This window comes from Thunnus albacares, chromosome 7 (genome assembly GCF_914725855.1).
Source record: "Thunnus albacares chromosome 7, fThuAlb1.1, whole genome shotgun sequence".
NCBI classification, from domain to species: domain Eukaryota; kingdom Metazoa; phylum Chordata; class Actinopteri; order Scombriformes; family Scombridae; genus Thunnus; species Thunnus albacares.
In genome coordinates this window covers 22,877,266-22,903,368 of record NC_058112.1, presented here as the reverse complement: position 1 = coordinate 22,903,368, position 26,103 = coordinate 22,877,266, and the positions used below count along the sequence as shown (strand labels likewise).

Genomic DNA, 26,103 nt, shown 5'->3' with positions numbered 1-26,103 from the left:
GCATAACATTTTAAAATTGTGACAGATGCAACAACTATCCATAATTTTGACATACTCACCATTGTCATTCCTCAAAGCAGAATCTTGTAGCTCATGTCTATGAGTGAACTATCCTCATAATATAAACTGGAGTATTCTCTTTTAACGGTGTCCATCCTATTAAACTGGACTGAAGACGGGAGAGATGGCAACCTCTCAGGACTCATTACAAAGTGTGATTGCTGAATGTGGACGGAAGAAAAGCAAACATCACCTGGGTCAAATTGATTCTGGATGACTAGGTTTAAAGAGAAACGGCCTCAGACCAGCTGCTGAGAGAACAGTGATCCACTGCTTGTTTTGTTATTATTATTATTTTTATAGGATGTGTGTATTTTTTGTTTATTTTTTGGTTACTTCCATTTTTAGTAACAGCAGCACCTGACTTCAACAATTCTTGAACTTTCTGATGTGATCTGTGTGTTTTCTATATTAGCGATTTGAATAAATCGAAATAACTAATGGGCTAAAGCTTCATTGCTGTTTTTAAAAGCTTGTACTGACCTTTCCTGACCTTTTACAGCTCCAACCATTAGTTGATTAATCAATTAGTTGATAAACAGATAACAAACTATTTTGATAATTAATGAATCAAACAATTAATCATGGTCCCAGCCTATAAAATTGGATAAGTGGCTTTCATCGTCTAACATTGCAGTAAATTTAATTTCTTTGGGTTTTGGACTGTTGGTCGGACAAAACAAGACATGAAGAGATCTTGAAAACTGACGTGTATTTTTGGCTCTTTACTCCGCCAAACAAGTAATCAATTAATCACAATATAATGATTTTAGCCCCCACTGTTCATACTGTGTGAGTTCTGTTTAAAAATCAGCACCTTAACTACTGTACACTTTTCAAAAGACCAGTCCATTGATTACGTTCTCTGTTCCTCCCCTTCTCTGGAGATATTAATGTCTCTCTCCATTGTTTGATTGATTTCTTCTGTGTGAGCTGCAGGCTCCTGACGACGGCTTTATCAGGCTTTCCACAGCATTTATGACTCTGTGTCAGCTAATGGCCTACAGTGTACACTGCTGCTCTTAGCACAGGATATAGCTGACGCTGATGCATTTGCTATCCCCTCCATTACCAGTGTTTGTGCCGTTCAGTCAGCGGCTGTTAAAAATGCCACATGTTCTCAAGTGGGACATTAACAGCTTCACTGTGTGTCTGTCCGTGCTGAAAAGTCAACAAAAACATTGATGTTTTTTGTTTTTCCAAACCCATACCAAACTTGTTTAGACCCAAATATTACACTTAATTAAGCAGAAAAGCCATCCTCCACAGATACAGCAAGGTCAAAGGTCGCAATTAAATGCTATACAAATAAACAGCCCTGAAACAAAAAGAGATTCAAAGACTTTGTAGAAGTAGTTGATTAATCGATTAGTCGATCGACAGAAAATTAATTGTCAACAATTTGTATAATCGATTGACTGATTGAATCCATTTTCAACCAAACATTTTCCTGTTTCCAGCTTTTCAAATGTGAGAATTTGGTGATTTTCTTTGTCTTGTATGACAGAACTACAAAACAAGTAAATTTGAAGATGTGACTTTGGGCTGTTGGAAATTTTTCACCAATCTCTGGCATTTTATTGACTAACAATTAATCGCCTAATCGTGAAAGTAATTGATGATGAAAACAATAGTTAGTTGCAGCCCTATAGTCTACTCCATATAGATACAATAGGTATCTGATTATGTTGCAGAATAATCTCATTTGTAATCACTCTGTTGTGATGCAAGAAATAAAACCAGCATTCAGTGTGTTACCAACATACCTGTTTTGGATCAAGGAGGGCTGAGGGGTTCCATTTAGCTCCACCTGAAACCATCAACACTTGAAATACACATGTATGCTCTCATGGGACAGTGACAAGTTTCGGACTTGTCATTAGGGCTCCAACAAACAATTATTTTTTCGTTTTTATTTCAATTGATTGATTGTTTGGTCTAAAAAATGTCAGGAAAAAAGTTTTAAAAAGGCCACCACAGTTTTCTAAAGCCTGTGGTGATGTATTCAAATGTTCTGTTTTGTCTGACCCACAGTCCAAAATCCAAAGATATTCAATTTAATATCATATAAGACAAAAAAGAGCAGCAAATGCTCTTATTTGAGAAACTTGAAGTAAGTAAGTTTGGCATGTTTGAGAACAAAGACACCATGAATCAAAAATGTTTCTAATGGCTACATTTTTAATGTTTGATTAACTGGAAACATGTACAGTATGCTCTCAGTGCAAGTGAAGAACATTAAATGAATCTGACAGCCCCCGACTCGGGCTTGTTCTATAAAAATAAACTATAATGTAAGATGATGAGAGTGGGTTTGATGAAGCATCCAATAAGTTACAAGTCCATGAGGGATCTAAGGTGGGAAGAGAAAGCAGGACCATCAAAAAGAAACATCAATTTAAAACTCAACCACAAAAGAACATGTACAGGATATAACTAAAGTGCATTATGGAATTTAGTCAGCAGCACCACGATACATTCACAAAATAAATATACACTTTCAAAATGAAATAAATTATGGCAGAACAGTTCGAGCAGATGTATTCATTGAACAGTTTGTCATGACTGTAAGTCTGTAAAAGGTCAACGCATAAAGAGCCAAACAAAAGTTGACCACACAGCCCCAATTTTTGTGAAGTTATTATATTCAGACAATAAATATTTCCTCCTAAGCTGTATGTGTGCACACAGCCTGTTAAAGATGACACCATATGGCACTGTTTTGAAGTAAATCAGGGTTACAGAGGCGTACAGATTTTCCAAATAAATATGGACCTAAGGGGATGTTATGATGATAGTTCATGAAACTCCAGGAATTATGAGATTGTCATAAAACACAAAAATACAAACAAAGCAAAATTATCATACAAGCACAGCCCCGTGGCCGTAATATGAGGTGACTGAGTCAGCCATGTTTTGAGTCCCTCAGACCTCAGTCTAGTTGAGCCTGTGTCAGTGTCTTAGCACAGCACCTCGCTGGTTATTATCTCAGCCATGGTACTGCGTCTTTCGTAGCTCCTTTTGTTGTGATCGACCGTGCCCGCCTCCGTTTCTTGTCGCTCTCTCTACGCCGGCCTAGCCTCACCTTTTTTTTCCTCTTGGTGGCCACCTTTAGTGGCTGGTCCTTATAAGCCAGAGCCTTGTTGGTCTCCTGCGGCAGGTTAGGGCCCTCTCTGTCCATCCTGAACCTGTCAGGGAGGTTCTTAGTGGCCCCTGGGGGCTTCTGGTGTAGAGCATTCCCACTGAAGCTTGGGGTTCTGCTTTGCGGAGGTGGAGCTCGCTCATCAGCTGTGTGCACCTCGTCCAGCAGCTCCTGCAGCCACAAGCGACGCTTGAACTCCTGCAAGGAGCGGCCCTTGTCGTGCATCAGCTGGGCGTGGCTCACTGACCTCCTCCTAAAAGCAGGAGAGTGAAGTCAAATAAACGTGTTGTAGAAACAGACAGAAAGTGGTATAAAAGATTAATTTTGTGATTAGATACTAGCATCTTACAACTGCATTATGCATGAGGAGAGCAGTCAGAGAACCAAATTCACTTTTCTCTTTGTCTGTCAGAAATCCGTTTAATTTATTTTATACAGTCAGATTTCTCCTGGATAGTTAAACAACTTAATATTTTATGACTTAGCACCAACAAAACTTCAAATGTTTCTTTTTTGTTTGACTATTTTTGTAATTTCATGTTATACCACAGTGTCAAGTTTATGTGTGAAACAGTTACAGACGTGTTGGCAGCTGAAATTGAAGTTCAGGCTCCAGGAAACCTCAGTGCAGTAGGTGGCAGCATAAACAAGTTTCTGAGAGTCATCACTGATCTGAGCTCAAGTCCTCAAAAACCCACAAAGTGGGAAAACCTCCTGTACCTTAATTTTATCTGTGCAGGTAAACTCTGGTTGTCTTTTCTAGATATAAATAAGTCCAGTATTTCAACTATTTTTCTTTCTCATGTTTAACTATTTTCTAGTCTCTCCTTTTTTAAGTTAAAAATTGCACAACTTCAGGATCCATTTCTTATAATTAATATAAAAAATAACTCACATTCTGCTACTAAGTGCATCAACTGGCCTCCCATAAAGAGTCACTGGGGAGCACAGCAAAAACACAGCCAGACTCCACTGGTGAAGCATGGCTATAGAGCACATCCTTGAGCCTAAGATCTGAAGAACACAAGAAATATTATTGTATTAGTCACTGCAGTTACTGAATTAAGATTTTGATCTACAAATTAATGCTAAACTCTTCATTTGCTGTTCAACAGTTTATGACACTAGCAGTGCAGTTGAAAAATGACACATTTCCTGTGAACGTGAGATCTCTCAGCCGGCATAAACAGTTCATCAAAAATAAAGAAGAAGCAGAGACTTACATGTTATGAATTTTTACAGTGAAAATCCACAAAAAGGTCAGTCTGGAAGCTCTTAAGAGATGATCCTGTTGCAAAAATTATTTAAAAAATTACTCTGCCAAATACAGTTTGGCCAGTTACAAACTTTTGTCCAGATCCATTGGTGTGAAGGCAGCCTGGGGAAATCCCCTGCGAGTCTGCTCCATTCATTTGCCTCCCAACAGTGTGTGTTGAGCTATTTATTTCTCCCCAGTGTCCCAATTAAAAGAGAGATAAAGATAGAAAGAGCAGCAGCAGCAGCCCATCAGCTGCAGAGCTGCCACTCCACTCCAGCCTGCAGTGATCTCATGGAGAGTAACGCTGAAGCATCATCTCTGGTGGCCGGAGTCGGAGAGGAGAGCTGAGAGGGGTTTTCAGTCCAGCACTGTGAGTGAGCCTGTGTGAGTCAGTCTGAGAGAGGCACAGAGAGAAACTCAAACTCCTCTTTGGGTGAAGATGCAGGCGCTACCTTAGCCCCTACCCATTAAGTCCAGTCCTAGCACCCTCCCCTCCTCTCCCTCTCCCTACCTCCCCCCACCCTTCACACACACCTGCTGTGATAAGGAGGTGGCGCCCATGCAACATCCAGACCACCACACAACAAAGAGGATACTGAGGACAAGCTTAGGAAGAACTATGTTTTTAACCAATTTTAAATTCCATTAACTGTACTTTAAGTCCACCACTAATTCCATCATAAAGAGGTCAGAAATGACAGGTGTCCACCAATGGAGGTAATCATGTGTTACCAAGCGGAGAGCGTATAAGGGGAGGGGCAGGTTTACTCCAAAGTAAACAGCTAGGCCTAACCACTTTCCCAGGGGAGAATGACCATAACCTCAGAGAAACCCAACCCACAGCCTCTCACTGCAGACCATTCAATTCACCTCCACTCTGCCTCAGCAAACCAGCTCACCACCGAATGGTTACAGTGGGCTCTGAGGTATCTCTGAAATCCAGCTAATAAGGAAAGTGGAGAGCTTTGTATTGAGGCAGCTGTATACAATCCTAGGATGTGTGTGGAGCATGAAACCCAATCTAAAGCATTTGGTCACATTTGCACTTTTACAGAAATGTAATGAATACATTAAGGTACAGCAGTCTGATGTAAGAAGGAGCTATGTAGCTAAAACTGCATGTATTTTTGGAGTCACAATGATTGACAGAGCTCTGTATGCCCAAGTGTAGTAGTATATGCCACTAGGGCTGTGTGATAATTCAATATTATGGCTTTTTGACTTTTAGCAGAACAATATCGAGATGATGTGATCACACCATGTTATTGTTCTATGAATGTTTGTCGTCCAAGTTAATGTTTTAAGATATGATTTAAAACTTACATGTTTTACTGACATGTTTGGTTTCATGCAGTGCATACACGATTCATTGCTTTGAACTTTAGTTTTATCATTTTAAATAGAATTTGCATTCTGTTTCCATATCATGACATTGTGATAAGGTTGATATATCGAACATATGATTTTAATGTGGCTGTAGAAGGCTTTTTTAATTTGTAGTTGAATGAATCCATATTGTTTATGATTAGTTTATGAATAAAAAAGTAGTAATACTGGCAATTGGGCACTTTTTCTTTATTAGGATTTTGGTTGTGATGACATTTAAACAAACACAGGATTCAGTGATTTTAATAAAACTTCTAATGAGTTCTTAGTAGCACTTCAGCATACAAGAGTGTACACGATAAGAACTAAATACTAGTAACATTGTTGTGATCATTCATTCACCAGTGGGCTGGAAATCACCAAAGATTGATAATTAACTGATCAGTCATTTTTAAATGAAGATGTGAAAATAAAATAAATCTGTAAATAGTTTAAACACGGCCAAGTCCACAGCATGCTAGCAGCCCTGTGAAGCTGTATTTAGGTGTTGCTTTACGCTAAATGCTAACATGCTGATGTTTAACAGGTGTCATGTTCACCATGTCCGACATCTTAGTTTAGCGTGTTAGCATGCTTTGTTTCATGCAGATATTTGTTCATAAACCAAAGTATTGGAGCAATTGCATATTTGACCTGATGGTGGCGATGGATTACAAGAGGTTTTTCAAGTCCTTACAGTTCATCCTGAGGGGAACATGATTGTCTCAGCCAGATTTCAAGACTGTGAATATCTGTTTAAAAAAAAAAGGTCCATCAAGTGAATGTGGAGATATTTAACTTGTATAAGGGGAAACTTTGGCCTGCTGGTGGCGCCAGATGAAGGATTACCAAAGTCAGTTGGATTCATCCTCTGGGGACCATGAATCTCTGTACAGAATTTCATGGCAATCCATCTAATACTGCTCGACCAACAGTCAGACTGAGGGCGTTTTCAAACCTATAGTTCGTTTGCTCTGGTCCAAATCAGTGGATGAGTTGTTAACTTGGTGTGTTTTCCCTTTGGTTCAGTTTGTTTTCACACTGAGAAAAATGAAAGCGAACCAAAATGTGTCACTACAAGCTGCACGAGAACGTTCATTCCACTCATTGTCAGATGTATCTGGGGAGGGAACAAGAAAATAACCAGAGGAAGAAGGTCCTTAAGAAGGTCTTCTGGCCAAATGCAATGTTCTTCATTGCACTAGTCCAGGTCGGACCTCAATTAATCCTCCAGCTAGCTTCTAGCAGCTATTTATTTTGCTCATCTGCATCCCAGTATGCAAAGCACACCCGGCTGCGGGAGCTGTTTAGCTCAAACTTGCAGAGTACGCCTGGTAGTTGGGTCGGATCGAGGTCAGATCACGTTCCCACCACAAACAAACCACTCCAGAGTTTGTTTGGGACCAGACTGAGACCACATCCTCCAAACGAATCGCACCAAGGAGGAAAACGAACCAGAGTCCGATTCAACCGGACTAAACAGCACAGGTCTGAAAATAACCAGAGAGACAGACTGACATTGCCATCCATAAAAACGTGTGTCCTTTGCAAAATTAACTGCAGTCTGACAATGTTTGATCTTATACATGTTGCATGAACTGAAGACCCTTAACTCTGCATGATCCTCTTCCTGTGAAACTTTAGGATCCTGAATCATACAGTTGGCAAATTCTGTCCACAACATTCCTGTTACATTATGAACATGGACTCAAATTAAAGATACCAATTATTATGAAAATGGATACTATGTGTAATCAGGGTTCATGTGAGTCCCTCAGTTGTGGTTGAAGTCCGTGTAGGTCTGACAGCAGATTGTTCTCAACCCAGTTAAATGTTCCTGTGATTGATTTCAGGGTCATGACCCCTCAGTACAGGGTGTGCAGATAGCTGGTGCATTTGTGTGGAAATGTTTTCTTTGTCCAAAACTCCTCTTTATTATCTTTACCATCACCTTCATCTCTTCTGATCCATCAGACCTTGTTTGCTGGTTGTTAAATTTCAGTTTTTCAAGGTCTTGAGACTTTTGAATCTTCTGAATTAGCACTATTTCTAAGTTTTATTCATTGGGAACTTTCATCCCAGTGGAACAAAATGGAGTAAAAGCTAAATCCAGTATTTCATTATGCGGCTCAGAAGCATGTCTGCTATTTGCCTGCAAACTATTCTAGATTATATCATTATAAACATTATGAACCAGCACATTTTCACATTAAACTCACTTGTTTTGAGCATTGTGATTCATCAGGTTGTGTGTGTTCTCACTGTGTTGTGATAATCATTGTTTTAGCAATGACTAACAACCGGAGTAATCATTAAAACAGATAAATGGAGGTTACGTCCATTATAACGTAGCTAAATACAGAACACTGTGTCATACTCTGCCTGTTCTCAGGGAGTAATTGTTTAAATTGTTTGCGTGATTATGATGAATAAGGTCCATTCAAAATCATGAGTCATTTATTTGGGTACCGTACCTACATGCACTGTTTTAGTGGGACGGAATAACTTGCATTTCTCCTCATGAATAAGACCCATAAATTATTTTTGTGAACATTGGTATTAGTAGAATCACTTCAGGCTAGACTGTAGACCAGTTGGTGGTAAATTACTTAATAGAGGGCTCAGTATTTTACAAGCAGTAATGATTCAATTCAGCAAGGGGTCCAGAAGGGGTTTGGGGCTGGGACAAATATATGGCAGACCCCCCTGCTGTCTCCAAAACTCAGCTTTCTTCTGTTTCCAACGAGTCTGCCCCAAACTTCCAACACTTTAACATTTGGTAGGGAAAAAATACCTCATTTGATTCCATTCTGCAAAGACTTTACCTGCAAAAAAATATGAAAAAAATCCCATTTCCTGGCAGACGGCAGCATGTGGAACGGGAGCCAGGAAAGCTGCTTTTGATTCATGCTAAATTGCACTCTCAACACAGAACAGTATTCCTGTCCGTTTTTCATCCTTTTCACACTGCACCTACTTCACATTCACACATACAGAAGGTATACACACCCACCACAGTTTCAAAGAATTTGTACCCTCCTGTTCCAAGCAGCTAGCTCATACACACTCTGCACAGAGAAACACCCTCATTTCATGTATAAATTCAGAGGTCAGCATCTATTTTTGGATGTGTTGTACCCATTCCCTGAATTGGCCCACCCTATTATGTCATAAATCCTGGCCTTGCTTCCAGCAACAGTTCCTGCTTTTGTTGTGGAGTTACATTCAGACTCAGTATGTACTTGGCATGTACATTACGATTCTGTCCGTGCCAGGAAGTCAGTGGTAATTCCCATACAACTCACACACTGACTTTGTCAGCATCCTCTGTTCATGCTTTAAGTGAAATTTGAACATTACAGCAAAGTGAAAAGTGAAGACATGTACACTGAAAACATGCAATACCTGTTTTTAGAAAAATAAATTCAGCACAGTTTCTGTTGGACAAACTTATACAATAACTGAAATGTCATCTGTAACCATATATTCAGCTGCAAAGAACAGAATCAAAGGTTTTACAGTGTATTTGATAATGGTCCCTTTATGATGCAGTCAGAGCTTTGATCACTTGGCCGTTTGTTCACATGGGAACTTCAGGTTTGTTATCCTGGAAAACCTCACTTGAAAAATGACTTTTGCAGAGTTACTTTTCCTTCTTTATGGTTTTTTAACGGTGAGTTATGGGGCGCTTCAGTTAGTTTATCTGAGGCATGCTTTATAATGTCGTATTGTGGGCAGTTGGAGGAGTTTTCTGTTAATCATTCACACCTACCAATCATAACTGTCGTCCCTGGAATGCTCTTTATTCCTCTCTACCTTCTTCTGGTTCAGCTATTTTCAACAGCTCTGCTACTGAGGCAGCGTTTTGCTCATGAAAGCTCAGGAGATGCAATTTAAAATTGATGCACTCTGTTTCCTTTTCGGTTGGTGGTTTATTGGTGCTTAAAATGTGTCACATATGTGGTTACATTAATTCAAGACATTCAATGACATGAAATCAGCTTTCTGGGAATAAAAATTACTTTGGCATACAGTAGAGATGTGCAGAACATTTAGCTTTAATTATATTGCAGTTGAAATGCTGTGAGTGCTGACTTTGTTTAAATCGTGATTTATTTGGTTACATGGAAAACTCTGAAATGTATTGTCTAATCTTTCCATGAAATTTCTGCCAGTATGTGAGAGCAAAGCCACAGTTTTGTATGTGCTGAGTCTGAAAAAGAGTTGTTTAGTGTATTGTTTTTTCTCTGTGGGGTGAAGCAGACCTGTGTTTGCTATTGCAACTTGTTGAAAATATATATTCCTGGCATTTTCAGGCATCGTGTGACCAAACTTCTGTGCTTTCGACAGCTGATCTAACTCCATCTGCTGAGTAAGAAAAAAAGGTAGTAAGCCGACCATGATTCAAGATTTTTTTATTATTAAATGGACAACAACATATTGTCCATTTAATAATAAAACAATTAAATTAATGGAAAATATATGAAATTATTTGAATTGTTAAATATAGTTGTGATTCCATGTTTAACTTTTTTTATAGTGACTTGGATTAAATGTATAAACTTTGCACTTGTAATGCTATGGGTGACACTGACTCAAAAGAAATATAGCATCCATTAGAGCTTGACTGACAAATTTGCCAGGATGATGCTGTATATTGGCCGCTATGAGCCTACGGCAGATAAATCGGTATCTGCATATATGTCGTACAAAAAGTAATAGTAAAAGTAAGAAATTGCAGTACAGTTTAGGTGGTTTAGATGTGTCTCCATTACATAGTTTGTCCTCCAGAGAGCGCTGAAAATTTTATTTTTCAGCAGTAAAACAACAGTACATATCTTGGTAACAATTATCAAAAATCTGTTTTTTATTGGTTTATATGAGCGTATCATTCCAAAAAAAAATCATACCAAAATCAATCTATGTCATAAGTGTAGCAGCTACAGCATCCAGAGCTTGAAAATTAAATGATCAAATTTTCGGAAAAGGCTACCAGTAAAGATGTTGAAGTGATGAAGCTCATATCTATTGAGAGAAAATATCTCTCACAAATCTATGTTTAATATAATATTTCACATCTTCAGATGCAATATATTACATTGAATACATGTAAATTTACAGGTTTTAAGTTTATGCTTCTAATAACAAATGCAGACTTTTAGATTCTGAGCTAAAATGCATAGTGGACAGTTTAGTCAGGATGTCAGAAAAGGGTCACTGCTCCACACTTTAAGAGGCGTACATCCTGAACATTACCTAATTCCTGCTCAGGGTTAACAAAACATGGCCTCCTCTGTCACGCATTTATTTGATCTGAAAGTAGCTGCAAGATTTGTCTGTTTCTGTTTCTACTGCATGATATATGATCATCCTCCTCAGGTAGCGCTTTGGGGCTGATTCCTTATTTACAACTAGATTTTTTTTTTTTATGTTAACCATAAATGTCAAGCTCCTGGAGACAGTGAGTCGGGGAGGTCCTACCAGGACAAAAGCATGTTGTCCAGACTCAGTCTAGAGCACAGGTACATTAAATCATTATTTTTCAGACAGGAAATATCTGCCATTGGACATTTTGCCCGTAAAATGTATTTCTAAGATGAAATGATTCCTGCTTGGCAGAGCTTTACTCTCATCTTAGCTGGAGTGTATTAACACTGATCTATTCACTGTGAGAGCTTGTTTCTAGTGAAAACCTTAAATGTTGTCCGTCTTATGATTAAACCGTGTATTTGATCATGTCCTAGATGTGATTCAGAGTGATTCAAAAAGCAGAAAAACAAGTCCAAGTCCAAGAGTCTTTGACCTGGCCTTATGAGGTGCCCACCACATTAGCATTTCTCTCTTGGCAGATGTGGATGGTGGGGTGTGTGACTGTGGCTGGCCTCTCTGCAGTGGCCCTGTGCTGCAGGCTCTAGGGAAGGGGGAGGGGGCTCCTTATTCGCCCCCCCCAAACCCAAACCACAAGCTGCCCGATGTCTGATGCCCCCCTCTCACTCTGCTGACCTCGGAGGCAGACCCCAGGCCAGCTGGACGCAGCCTGAAACCCCACACAGTCACCACATAGCCACCACCAATGGCCGCCACCTTTCTGCCCCTGACCTATCACCCAAAACATTACCATAAACTTCTGCCCGGCTGCCAAGCAACACACACAGCAGAGCTTACAGTCCGACTCTGCAGTGTTTGTCCATGTAAAGATAGCTCTGTCTGAGCTGGAGGAGAGGGGTAAGCGTTTGGTTATGATGGCATTTTACACGCGACATAAAACCTACTGTGGTGTTTTATGTTTTGTGGTTTGTGGTGATGCCGTGGCATTGCCTGTGGAACAGACTTTCTGCCCGCTGCAACAACTACTGTGCAGTATTTGAGGCTGATGAAAAATGTGTCCGTCAGTGGGAAACCGTTTGAAACATGCCACAAGTCTGCGTGCTCCACGTCTTTTACTCGCCTGACAAATCGTGCCGTTTTCGCATTGCCTCAGCCTCGGCGAAAATTGAAGAATCAATAGAGGTCTGATTGAGAAGACCACACACACATGGTGTTACGGTAATGACGGGTTGAGTCTGTTTGTTTGCATAAGTGAAGAGCAGGCTCAAATCGTTAATGAGTGCTTTGCGTCCAGCGTGTAACCACAGCTAAGCCAGTGGGTCAACAAGGTTGGCCAGACTAACCACTGTGTGTGTGTGTGTGTGTGTGTGTGTGTGTGTGTGTGTGTATGTGTCAGAGAAAGAGAGAGAGAGGGAGAGTGAGGGGCTGTGTGTACATGTTTCTGCATGTCCTTGAAAAATAAAGAAAGTTAACATGCAGAAACTGAAGTGATATTATCAGAATTTGTCAGACTTCCCTTGTTTTCCTTTGCGTGTCTTAATTTGCTCTTACATCATCTATAAGCCCACTCTGTAATGTTTCTATATTTAACAGCAATCTATATTTACTTGTGCACTGACACACAGATACAGTTTTGTTTTCACAGTGAAAAAAAATATCTGTGAGACATTTCAGTGAATATTTAAACACTGAAAAAAAGGCTTCACTTGAAATTTCCAAATCGTTATAATGCACGGCGTGAGCCAAGTGCACTTCACCGACTCAAAGCTGATCCATTTACTGTAAATGAGCTTGTCTCTGTTGGTTTCCTGACCAATTACTGTACAGTGAACTTAGGTCCTGTATTTATTTATCCATAGGTTATTTTAAATGGACTGCACTCAATGCAGAGGCCTTGTTGAGCGGTCTTGTCCTCCCAGCCTTCTCTGGGACATGCTAGCAGTGCTTGGCAGACAGACGCGGATGCTGAAGGCAGCCTCTGGACAGCTTTATCCTGCGTCGAGCGAGGCCACCCGCTTCGTGCTCACCAGGGCACAGTGACTGGCACGGCGCTCTTCGACCTCAGTTTTCACCTCTCAATTTTCTGCTTCTCCGAGAGAACTGGAGAACACTGTACACTTTCTAAAGTTCTGTGACCGTGAAAGGATATCAAGGCCAACCAGAGAATATGAAGACTGAAAATAAGCATGTATAGCTTTAAAAAAAAAAAAAAAAAAAACACTATAATGAGGGAATAATTAAGTGAATTATATACATTAAATCTGAGTGGTGTGTAATTTGATTGATAGACTGAAAAAATTTTCTTATTATTGATAAAATTATATTTATTAATTCTGTACACACATCTGCATGTCTGTCGGTCCTGGGAGAGTGATCCTTCTCTGTTGCTCTTCCTGAGGTTTCTTCCATTTTTCCCTCCATTAAAGGGGATTTTTTTTTGGGGGGGGGGAGTTTTTCCTTATTCAAATTGAGGGTCTTAGGACAGAGGATGATGTATTGCTGTACAAATTTTATAGCCCCTTGTGGTTTGTGATACTGGGCTAAATATAAACTGACTTGACCTGATTAATGATTAAATATGATTCATTTAAGATTGAAGCTGAAACAATTAGTCAATTAGATTAATCAGCAACTATTTTGATAATCAATTAATTGTTTAAACATACATCTGAAAAGATGAGGTAACAGTTTACAATTAGTAATGCAGTTTACAGGACTATTTGCTGATTAAAACTTTATACAATAATTGACATTATTGTCAACAAAATCATACAGTGCGGATGTCTTTATTTCAATACCTAATCCATTTTCCCGTTTTCTGTTAAACTCATCTTCTTAAACTCTTAGAGAATGAGTCATTTTTTCCATCACAAATATTTCCTGTCCTATTTCTAACCACTGTCTATGTCTGGGTGGGTCCATTTCAAGCCAGTTTCTTATAATGGCCTTCCTGCCAGCTGTGAGTAGAATCTTAACCAAAAAATTATCTTCCTTCAGCATGACTTTAGTTATATTGCCCAGGTATAAAATGGAACATTCTTGGAGTTTTATGTCCTAATACCTCATTCAATACTGAATTCACCCTGTCACAAAATGGCTCTATTTTTTGGGTAACTTCAGAAGATGCATCTGTATGGCCACACTGACTCCAGCATGTTTGTTGCCTTAGAAGTTGTTTGCTTTTTATATTTGGTGTAATAAACAGACAACTTATATTTTTCCAATTAAATACTCTCCATTTATGTGAATTTGTGGACATCTGTAGTGTTTCATGAATATGGTGCCATTCTTCTTCTGAAATCGTGATGTTCAATTCCTTTTCCTACTTAAATTTTACATAAAATGTAGTTTTAGCTTGACATTCTATTAGACTATGATGAAGTTTAGAAATAATCCTCAATGTTTTTTAATGATATGCATTGACCATCATTTCTACCACTGGATTGTTTGCTTCTGGTGCCTCCCTTTTTACTTTTTTGTTGAACTATTCTCTCAATTGAAGATATCTAAACAAGTCTTGATTCTTAAGTGTAAATCTGTCCTTCATATCTTGAAAACTTCTTAGGTCTTCGGTTTTCAGTAACAGAACAAAATGCAGTCATTCCTGTTTTCATCCACTCTTTAAATGTTGAATTATACATCCCTGGTTTAAATTCACTATTCAAAGCTATCCATGTTAACACTTTCTGTCCTTTTTTAAAATTTAAGTTGTCTGGTAAGAGTGAACCAGGTTTCTAATGTAAATATTGTTATTGGATTGATCATACTCATATGTCCAGGGAGTGCTTTTTCTCCCAAGAGTGTTTAGATGTGGTAGCCAGGGATATACGTCTCAGTCTCTTTCCATCTAGCTATAAAACTATCATCACATCAATTAATTAGTGGTCGAAGTTGGCCTGCATAGAAATATATCTTAAAATTTGGAAGTGCCATTCCACCTTTATCCTTTGGCAACTGGAGTGTAGTGTATAGTTCTCTGACTTTTGTCCCTCCCCAAAAAAATATAGATATTAATTTATCCCACTCTGTGAATTGTTTTGGTTGTACAGTGCCTCTATTGGCAGGGATTAAAATAAAAACAATAGCCTTGGCAAAATGTTCATTTTCACCACATTTATCTCACTGCTGAAATCCATTGGGTATGTACAACATTGATAAAGGTCTTGTTATATACACTCCCAGGTATTTGATTAATTTTGAATCCCATTTAATATTATACTTTTGATTGATCTCTTCTGAAGGCGTATAATTGAATAGGATAATTCAAATTTTTGAAATACTCAATTTATATCTTGCATAGTAATTAAATTTCTCTATGATCCCCATCAACTTTGAAAAAGAGGCGTCGACCTCCATGAGATATATCATCACGTCATCCGCGAAAAGGCCAATTCTTTGTTCCCTGTCCCCTATAGCTACTCCCCTAAGTTCCCTATCTTTCCGGATCACTTGGGCTAATGGTTCAATATAAATAGCAAGACAACATCTCTTCCTAACACAAATCTCTCAGATAAGGAACAGTTCACCTTTAGCCTTGCAGTTGGTTGGTGGTAAATTGTTTTGATACACTGAATTGAAACTTCAATAAAGCCAAATCTTTCTAGTATTTTGATATAAAAATTCCCAATTAACCCTGTTAAAGGTCTTTCTTATCAAGGCTGCACATGTACTTTCCTTTTGAATCTTGTATATTATATGTAGAGTTCTTCTAATATTAGGCTCTAGAAATCCTGCATTGTAGCCATAAAGAAGATCCATCATTGATTTTTTACACTGAACCAAACAAAGTCGGCTTAATGCCACCCCTGCATGTGCTTTTACATAGCATGCCGGCGTTCCAGATTTAGAGGCGGATTCAGATCCTGTCAGCCCCCGTTCCACCATGCCAGCTGTCCTTTTTACACAGTCATCAATCCAGCTCTGTGACTACCTCTGTAGCCGAGCTATTGGCGGAGGAACTCTGCCCCCCCAATCCGTGTCCATACCTTTTATACAGAACAGCGAGGCGGTATAAAGACACTGCATTCCCGCCTTGAACAGGCTGTTTCAAAGGGGTTATTGTCTTTTGTTTGTCAGCCTATTGTTAACCCAGTCTGGTCTTCATCAAATAAATCTGGCATGAATGTTTCAAATCGTTTGGAAATAACTGAAGTATGTTATTTATAGTCCATGTTTAGAATTGATATCGCTCTGTAGTTATTACAATTTTCCTTGTCTTTGTTCTCTTTGGGGATTACTGTTATGATCGCCTTTTTCCATGACGGGGGTTGCCTTCTTTTATAATCCAGTTAAAGGTTCTTAGAAGAAGTGGGTTGAGTTCACTCTGAAATAGTCAAGTCAATTTTATTTATATAGCGCCAAAACAATAACACCTTTCATACAGAGCAGGTCAAGACCATACTCTTAAGAAATAGTTTGTACCATTCTCAAGGGAAACCACTGCCTTGGGCCTTGTTTGTCTTTAACCTGCCAGTTGCCTTCTCCATCTCCCCCAGTGATTGTCTTAGTTTGTCTCTTTCCAATACATGGTAGATCTAGTGTCCTCAAAAAAATCCTCATTGATTCCACATTTACTGTAGAGGTTTGTGTATATAATTCTTTATAATACTCCTGGAAGATATATTCTATTTCTTTTGGCTCACTCTTCAATTTGTGTGTACAGGGGTCTTTAATTTTATGAACGGTGTTGTGAGTCTGTTGTGTACGTAGCCTTCGGGCAAGTAATTTAGTGGATTTAGGGCCCAGCTCGTAATACGCCTGTTTTATAACTCTTGGTTTTTTCTCTACCTCTTGACCCAATATCTCATCCATTTGTCCCCTCAAATCTTGTATTTGTTTATGAATCTTCTGGTCCTTGATATTTTTGTACTTTTGTTCTAAATCCTTCAGATCTAATATCAACTTATTACATATTTCCATTCTGGTCTTCTTGATATGTGTTGTCCTAGCTATTAACCTACCTCGTATTACAGCCCTCAGTGAGTTCCATAGTATGGATGGATATACCTCACCTTTGTCATTTTCCTCAAGATATCTTTTGATTTCCAATTTAACGTCATTACCAGTTGTTTTATTGTTCAGCATCCCAACATATAATCGCCACTCTGTGTCCTAGGGCTGTAGACTCCTGGTCGACTGGTCGATTAGTTGGTCGATATGCTCTCGTCCGATTAAATTCTCATTGGTCAAATAATCTCTGTGTTATTTTCATAAGGAGAAAAGTGCTACATCAACAGCTTTCCAGGAGTAATCCATTATTTCCTGCGGCGGGAGGGACAGACTAACAAATTACCTGTGAAAACGGGTGTATTCAAAACATCTCCATTGTTTACACAACTTTGAACTCGCCCAACCTAATGGAGACTGCAGGGTCTAACTGTACTGAACGTTTACTGAACGTGCTGAATGTTTACTGAATCTGTGTTTCTCCATAATGACACAACGAGAACCCCCACCAGGCCAAAAAAATATATATATATATTTGATATCCAACAGCGTTTGGGAGTCTCTGAGCAGCGCTGTTCCGGTACGTGAGTCAACCTCTGTGTCGTTGCCTGGGAAACTATTGGTAGCGTGGCTCCGTTAAGGTGTATGTTTGCATAGCGAGTGGGAAAGAGCGAGGGGCAGAGAAGTGACGCTGGATGCGAGCGGAGCAGAGGAAAAGGTCAGTAGTAAGTTGTCAGTCTGGCAGTAAATGTACAGTACAGACTACAGTGTGTCAATTAATAAATGCTAAAAAGTCACGTCTGTTGTTGCCCCAAATGCTGGAAAAGTAAAGGGGGTTAGCTCCAAAGTTAGCAACAATGGGCTAGCTAACCTGAAGACACAAAACAGAGAAATACAGAACAGAGAAATGTGTGGCTGCCGAGTTCTGTGCACTCTGTCCCGTTACACCCCCCGTGCGTGAGCAAGACTAATCGATTAGTTGAAGATCATGTACGATTTTAGTCGACCAAAATTTTCTTTGGTTGACTACAGCCCTACTGTGTCCTTCCTTCTACTGTCTATTTGAATTGTTAAGTACATCGGCCATGCAAGTCTGCAATCTGTTACCATATAACAGTCTCCTTTCTGCATTAAAAATAGTCTATTCTAGAGTAAACTAAGTGTGGTATTGAGTAGTGTGTATAGTCTCATTCTAGAGGATGAAAATTCCTCCAGACATCAACAAAACCAATTCCGTCACAGGTAATGTTAAGTTGTTTTGTTATCTGGTTCGTTTTCTTCTTTTTGCTTGTATCTAGATTGTGATTCAATACCACATTCAGATCTCCTCCACAGATAGAAATTCCTTCTGCTTTCATTTCAATATTATCAAATAGGGATTTGAAAAAATGTTTATCACTCTTGCGGGGTGCGTAGATATTCACCAGTGTCAGGACATTATTTTCCACTTTGCCTTTTACTATGATATATCTCCCTTTGTTTTTTATGTCTTAAAATTTAACTGAGATCAATATCAAGACTACTACCCCTCTTGTATTTCTACAAGTATGTGAGCTATAATATGTATTTTTGTAAAGAAATCTTTTCAGTTTCTTATGCTGTCGCTGTGATAAAAGGCTTTCTTGTAGAAAAGCAATGTGCATCTTTTCTTTTTTCAATTTTGTCATTACTCTGGCCCTTTTAATCAATTACCCCAAACCAATAACATTTAAAGACATCAGCTTAAGTCCTTGATATTGCATCATTATACTTGATGTGATTGATTTCACTGTATCCTCTCAATTCAACACCAGAACAATTCTGAACAGTGAACCAAAACATGTTAACAAACAAAAATGTTTTGCCTGGTAAAACCAAAAAAAGATAGATGAACTCCCCAAAAAGGGCACTCTCTCTCCACCTTAGATCAGGAATCCCTTTATAAGTTTGGGGGGGGGGGTAACACTAAGAAAGGGCCCTGTCCTAGATATGAGGAATAACCATAGACTGTAAAAAATAAAGGACATAGCCACCATGACATCACCCATTGGTTTGTGGAAGCCTCAAGTTTGCATTTTGACTGTCGCCATCTTGGACTTTTGGAGCCAGAAGTGACCATATTTGGATGAGAGGGTGAAGCTGACCCTAGCTGCTAGCTTGGTTAGCACAGTGCATTTACAGTCTATGGTTAACTGTGATAATGCTAATGCTATTTTTTGCAAGCAAAACACAGGCTTAAAACCATTAAAACAAAATGAGCTTACCAGGAAAAACTGAATATCTGACACTTTAGAGGGTCTTTTAGTACAGTCAAACACTGAACAAGACTTTTTTTAGGCAACCAAAATGTTACAATTAACTTTCATGAACTGAAAACATACTGAAATAGCGACGGCTGTGCCTACGCCTATGCTCTGTGAATCTAGGCTTACGCCATGGTCACTTTACGTAACCAATGTTTTCACTGTGGTACCGACTTACGTGTGGCGGCACCCATCTGTCGCCCACCCACTTATAGCTAATTTTCCTGGTGGCGGAAATGAGTCTCTCCGTTGTAGCTCTTGCATAGCTTTCCTTGCATTGTTGTAGGTTTGGGGTCAGCTGTCCCAGTGAATACACATCTTGGTGAATGGCCTTTAGAAGTGGATACCTTCCTCTTATAGAATGTTTTTAACGTTTTTGTATGCCTTATGTTATTGTACTACAGCTGTAGAATAGTCATGGTCAAAAGACAGCATTCGTTGTCCAAGTTGAATGTTTTGCCTTTTTGAGAACCATCTCTTTAACATTATACTGGAAAAAGTTGACAACGACGGATCTCGGAGGTGAGCTGGGGCTTGGTTTGTGCGCCAGGGCTCTGTGGGCTTGTTGAATCTGTAGATCTGTCATTTCAAGGAATAACATTTCACTTCTGGGCAGTTTCTCCAGGTACTGAGCTGCCTTCTGCACCCTCCGGTACTCCATATATCCGCAGGTTATTTCTTCTGGATCTGGACTCCAGATCGTTCAGTTTGTCGACAAATGTCTTCTGTTCTTTCAGTGTTTGTTGGAGTGCGTTGTTTGCAGCTGCACTCCATGTTTTCCAGCTTCTCAATTCGAATGGCGGCTTCTTCGAATTTTTAATTTTGGTTTTGTATTGCTTGTGTGTTCGCCGTTAACTGTTAATTCATTTCTTGTTTAAATTCAGCCAGCTCTTTCATATCCCGCTTGAATTCCTCTTTGAATGATGTGAACTCTGCTTTTAATTCTGTTCTCAGGTTGCTGATTTGTGTACTTAGGCTTTTCAGTCCCATTTGAAAGGCCTCTGTTGTCTCGTCTCCGCCATCATTTTTCTTTTTGTCTTCGTTCATGTTGCTTTGAGTCAGTCCTTCTTTTTCCTGCTTTTCTTGCTGTCTTTGCTTTGGCTCCCCAATTCATACTTTAGTCAGTTAAAACTTCAACACTCGTTTATTTTAAATTGGGGGAGGGGGCGGGTATTTGTCCGATTGTTGGGAGCTCTCAGTCTAGCCAGCAGCCATCTCACATGGTTTCCTACCCTAAGTCATTTTTTCAAACAAAAATGTCAAACATTTGATCATGTGATGGCTCCAGCTTCTCACTATTGAAGATTGGCTGCTTTTCTTTGTCTTATGTGTTTTGGACTGTTGGACGGACAAAACAAGCAATTTGAAGACATTATTTTTGGATTAAGGAAATAGTGAGGGGTTTTTTAAAAAAACATTTTCTGACATTTTATAGACCAAACAATTAATCAGTTAATTGAGAAAATAATCATTGCTAGATTAATTGATAACAAAAATAATTGTCACACTCAAGATTTATAGGAAAGAAAGTTTGTTGTTGCACACTTTGAATAAATCCTCATACAAGACAATTCTAAAGACAAGATAAGACATCATATGACATGAAACTGGGTCAGAGCAGGAGCAATTTAGGGTATACAAAGGAAAACACAGGGTAAAAAAACACAGGTTTTATTGAAGTATGTGGTCTTGTTTAGTAGGACTCTCTTCATAAAAGGAACTATTAAATCTGCAATATTTAAAGATGGGATTTGTTGGTTTGTTGAAGACACTTTCCAGTAGGATTATAAAGTTAAAATTGTCAAATGTGGTGAACAGTAACGTCATGTACTCCAAATGTGTGTCTCCAAATACAGACAGACATTTAAAATTACATAAGATTAGTCATCCAAGTGTTTCTTTGTGTGAGCTTGTATGGTGAAACACATTAAATGAGACCAGCACTAAAAGAAAAAATATGAGAGAGGACACTGGATACAATGTTTATTTCTCTTCAAAACTCACTCACCTACAGATCAACTAGTTAACCACCTTTTCCAGTAATGAACAGGGGCCATGTCCCCTATTTCTGAATAATAATTAATGTCTCAGATAGCCTTGGACTCTTCTCTATAAACAGATGTTTTTGGATTTCTTTTGCTCACTGATATAGCTGAATCTGAAAATAAATACACTGAAATGTCTCACTGATGAACAGACATGGAAGGAAAACAAAAAAAACACTGTAACTAATCAAAATCAGGCAAAACCAAAAATATAAAACCAAAAATAAAATGATGTTTTCTTTAAATTTATTATTCTCTCTAGTCTCTTTTGTGGATGAAAGTCTGACAGTAAAGTGATGCATAAATAGTTGAGTTTCACATATAATTGTAGCTTATTGAAGCTTTATTTACACTTGTAAAACCGTAAAAAAGAGATCCAGCAGACCACAGTTTGAATCATCTGGCAGCCTGTTCAAGAACATGTGAATGTAGACAACATGCATGTACAGTGATGAGCAAAAGTTTTAGGCACTAAAAGTAAAGTGAGAACGCTTTCAAAAATGATGACATGAATGGTTTTAGTTTGTCAATTAACTTCATACAAAGTTCAGTAAACAGAAGAAACCTAAATCAAATCAATGTTTGATGTAACAATAGCAGCAGTTTTCCTCAGTCCACCTGCACACAGTTTTTAAAGGTACTTGGCAGGTCGGTTGTTCGAAGCATCTTGGAGAACTTGCCACAGTTCTTCTGTGGATTTAAGCATCTCAGTTGTTTGTCTCTTCATGTAATCACAGACTGACTTAATGATGTTGAGATCAGGACTCTGTGGGGGCCATATCATCTTTTGCATCTTTTCCTTGTTCTTGTTTTCGCTGAAGATAATTCTTTATGACTCTGGCTGTATGTTTGGGGTCGTGATGCTGCAGAATGAATTTGGGGCTGATCAGACGCCTCCATGATGTTGTTGCATAATGGATTTGAATCTAAACATCTAAAGTGCCTAAAACTTTTCCACAATGCTGTAGGTCAAATGTTTTGACCATGGAGCTGAGAAAACTACACTGAGCCTGTGACACCATTATGATCAGTTTGGTATGTATTTCAACACAGGCTACAACATTTAATTTAAGGATCATTCCTATAAATTTGAAAGCAATGTTCCCTTTGTTTTCAGAGGTGCTCTGATCTTGACCTTTGGTTGATGAAACTTGCTCTGTAATTCTATATTTTTCAGAATGGTTTGTACTGGGAAAAATATCCCCACCCAATGAGCAAAAACTCTAAAATAACTTTTTCTTTCATAAAGTGAAAACACGTGCTCAGCCTTGATGATGTAAACGTTCAAATGTGTTAATTCACTAATGAACAGTGAGTCCATTAGACATTCGATTACATACTCTGGGCAGGAGATAAATCAACACTGACTGTAATTCAAACATGGGCTCTGGCCAGGCGGCTTGTTTTCTGTCCGACTGTGGTTTTCCAACAGTCTAAATCCATGAAGCGGATTTGCTCACAACAGCCAACATATTTCTCCAATCTGCATCCCCTTGTAAAGCAAAGGAAGGAAGGCAGAGCTCACAAGTGTTTGTTTAGTGCTGCACTCGGTCTCACAACCCCATAACATAAGGCCGGGCTTTCATTGCCTCTCCACTGCAAAAGGGAATTAGCTTTTAAAAGTTTGTTTTGTAAGAGTTGTAAATAAAGCGGCTCTGATTCAGACCCCAGATCCCCTTTCTCTCAGATGGGGTATGACTTGTGTGGGTGGCTTTGGAAATACTGAGGCATGCTGAATATGTTTATGTTACACTGTCCCCAAGGAGAGTTGAGCTTTGTGGTGCAGGATGGATTACAGAGGGGGGAAAGAGCTGTTGTAGACCTTTAAAGTTCAGTGTTAATGGTGGGAGTGAAGTGGCTGTGTAGGTGTGATGTGTTCATTTCACAGGTCGCTGGCGTTTCTGTCCACGTCCATGAAGGGGAAGGGGAATTCCCACATCAGCCAAAAATAATGGTGTTCTTGATAGATTTAGATATACAGACTTTAAAGCATGACTACTTGTATGTGAAAGGGATTGCTCAAAGTGATGAACCGATAGAGAACTATCACCAACCCTGCAATTTCCGTCAGTTCTTCTGAACATTTTAGCATCTTTCAGCTCATTGTTTTGGTTTTCTGGCTCGTTTCTTTACTGTTTTGGTTCAGTCTCATCACTCTCATTGACCTGTTTTCAACCACAGAAGGCAAAGGAGTTCTGATAAACTCTCTGTACATCACCTGCCCAGCATCAAACAGCAGACCAGCAAAGTTAGTGACCAGCTGGTGAACACAACGAAGCATCCAGCAGCTTATACATTCATACAGAGAAACTTATCAGAAATTAAGGACATTTTACTAAAATCATCACATAATCAGCAATAAAACATCTTGTTTGTTTAATGTACAATAGTCCGGCATATAAATACCCGTGAAACCACAACGTCTTGTTTTTACACTTAGATTTTTTTGTACGGGTTAAATCAATGATATGGACCATGTTAATTATTAGTTCATTAGAGAGCTGCAGATGTGCTGGTAGGAGGATTTTGTTACAGTTGGACAGAGCCAGGCTAGTTGTGTACCCATGTTTCCAGTCTTTGTGCTAAGCTAAGATAACCGGCTGTAGTTTAATATTTAACAGATAGATATGAAAGTGGTATCAATCTTATTATCCAACTCTGGGCAAAAAAAGTATATTTCCCCAAATTAAGGAGTTTGGGGAGACTAAAATAGAGCTAAAAGAAGAGTGGAATTTGGACTTAAATTCACCAGGAGGCCAAAAACATGAATGCTAATGTGTCTCACTATTTTCTTAATGTGTAAATAGGCAAGTGTTTGCTAACAGGTTTGCTATATCAACTTTATATAATGATAGTATGCCAGCTCGTTGCTCTGCCCCCAAGTGGCCAAAAGAATCAATTAGTTTAAGTATTTTTATGAAACAAAGGCCAGAAAAGAAAAAAATCACAGAGGGGGAGGGGGTTAAAAACAGTAAAAGATGTCGATAGATTTATTGTAACACCTCCACAGCTGTAGATATCTGTTCCCAATCAGTACTTTTCGTGTAAGAGCACACCACCTCCTCTACAGTAATGAACCACAGCGAGAGCAGGCCTGTGCTGTTTGGATGGGAGCGTGTGTGTGTGTGTGTGTGTGTGTGTGTGTGTGTGTGTGTGTATGTGTGTGTGTGTGTGTGTGGGCGGGCATGCCTGAGGTTGCTGAGCCTCGGCCTTCTCCTCAACATTAATAAGGACTTCCTTCCTACCAGACAGAGTCAAACACCTGATCACTTACCAAGGAGGACATGCCCACGCATCCCTCAGAGCTGGCAGCTCGCAGGCTCTAATAAGGATCGGCCTGTGTTCTTTAGCTGCCCATCAATCAAAATGTTCACATGCCGGACATCCATACACAAATCATGTTTTCTCTCCGTACTCCACCCCTTATGTGTGAGAGCGTGTTTGTGTGTAAGTTTAGAGTTAGATATCATGGGTGGCGACCATATCCAGGGAGACAGAGCACGAAATAATCCCCCTCATACACACACCACTTCAAAAATTACAACTTTTTCTCCAATGGCAATAAAGTTTGGCTTCTTTAAAAATGTGGAGCCAAGATACACTAGGTGAAATGTGCATTTTTATGATGTGCATAACCTCTTATTTTTCCTCTTTAAATATCAGGTTTTTGAAATGGTTTTTATGTAATTGAATTAGAGTAACTAGTCACAACTGACTCAATAACACATCGACAGAGTTTTCAGCCAAGATGCTGTCAAAAAAAAACACTTGGCCAACACAATGGACAAGATGCTGAACAGAAGATGCTCTTGATTACTGACTTATGAGGTCTTTCCTGAGATATCCTAATCAAATTATCACTTGATATGAAATTAGGGGTATGTGATATCTGAACTGAATGGGCTGCATATGTTGGCTGTCATGAATCTGGCTGTGTTCAGATTAGTGTTACATGGTTCATATTCTGTCAGCATACTGTACCTCCCAGGAACACGATGTTTCAGCCAGTCAGATTTTACTAAAAATGTTTAGCAGGGAATAAAATAGCCTTCAACTTAATTGAAACCTGCTGCTCTTTATTCCCTCAACCGCAGAGTTTATCACAGTAAAGCTCAGCATAAGTTTATGATTCAAAAATGTTTTTACAGACTTTGTTAAATTGTTTTAACATCCAGTATCATCTGGTCTTTGAGTTCTGTACGCAACAAAATCATATCAGTAGTTGCAGTACTCACAGTTACTGTGATAATTATGTTCTTCTGCTGAAAAACAGACCGGCTGTGATAGAATAGTTTGTTTTGGTTACCACTGGACATATCAAATTTAAGATACTTTGGCTTCCTAATATCCTGCTATAATCACCAATACATCAGTGTTTCCAATGTTAACTTGCCTTTCTCCACAAAACAAAAGGGTGGTGTTAATTTGAGGTCACAAACTACTTAACTTGAGTATTTCCTTTTTTTTTGCAAAGTGGCACCTTATCTATGGTTAATTTGGTGACATACTGCAGAAGCCTCAAGCCTTCATTTAGCTTTTGCTTACAGCTCAGTTGATGCAGTGATGGTTGCCTCAGTTGTGGGGCATTGGTTGTTTACGATCTCTTAAATGTATAGAAAAAAAAAATCACTTAACATCCTGTAAAGCAAAAATCACAAGGAGTATACGTTACATAAT

At 39.0% G+C, this 26,103-nt stretch overlaps 2 protein-coding genes and 1 long non-coding RNA gene across 4 annotated transcripts in view; 2 read left to right on the top strand and 1 right to left on the bottom strand.

The window, feature by feature from the left end:
• ldhbb (lactate dehydrogenase Bb) overlaps window positions 1-26,103 on the top strand; it is a 66,700-nt gene that overhangs the window by 9,056 nt on the left and 31,541 nt on the right. The window lies entirely within an intron of this gene.
• LOC122986271 (parathyroid hormone-related protein-like) lies at window positions 9-10,215 on the bottom strand. Its single transcript, XM_044357441.1, has 3 exons — window positions 4,426-10,215; window positions 4,098-4,216; window positions 9-3,455 (listed from the first exon to the last, which is right to left on the bottom strand). The coding sequence occupies exons 2-3, from the start codon at window positions 4,199-4,201 to the stop codon at window positions 3,044-3,046; spliced, it is 516 nt and encodes a 171-aa protein (XP_044213376.1). The 5' UTR covers window positions 4,202-4,216; window positions 4,426-10,215; the 3' UTR covers window positions 9-3,043.
• Window positions 18,023-21,869, top strand: LOC122986273. The gene is made up of 3 exons (XR_006404277.1): window positions 18,023-18,140; window positions 20,908-20,910; window positions 21,859-21,869. It is a non-coding gene; the product is annotated as an uncharacterized LOC122986273 (long non-coding RNA).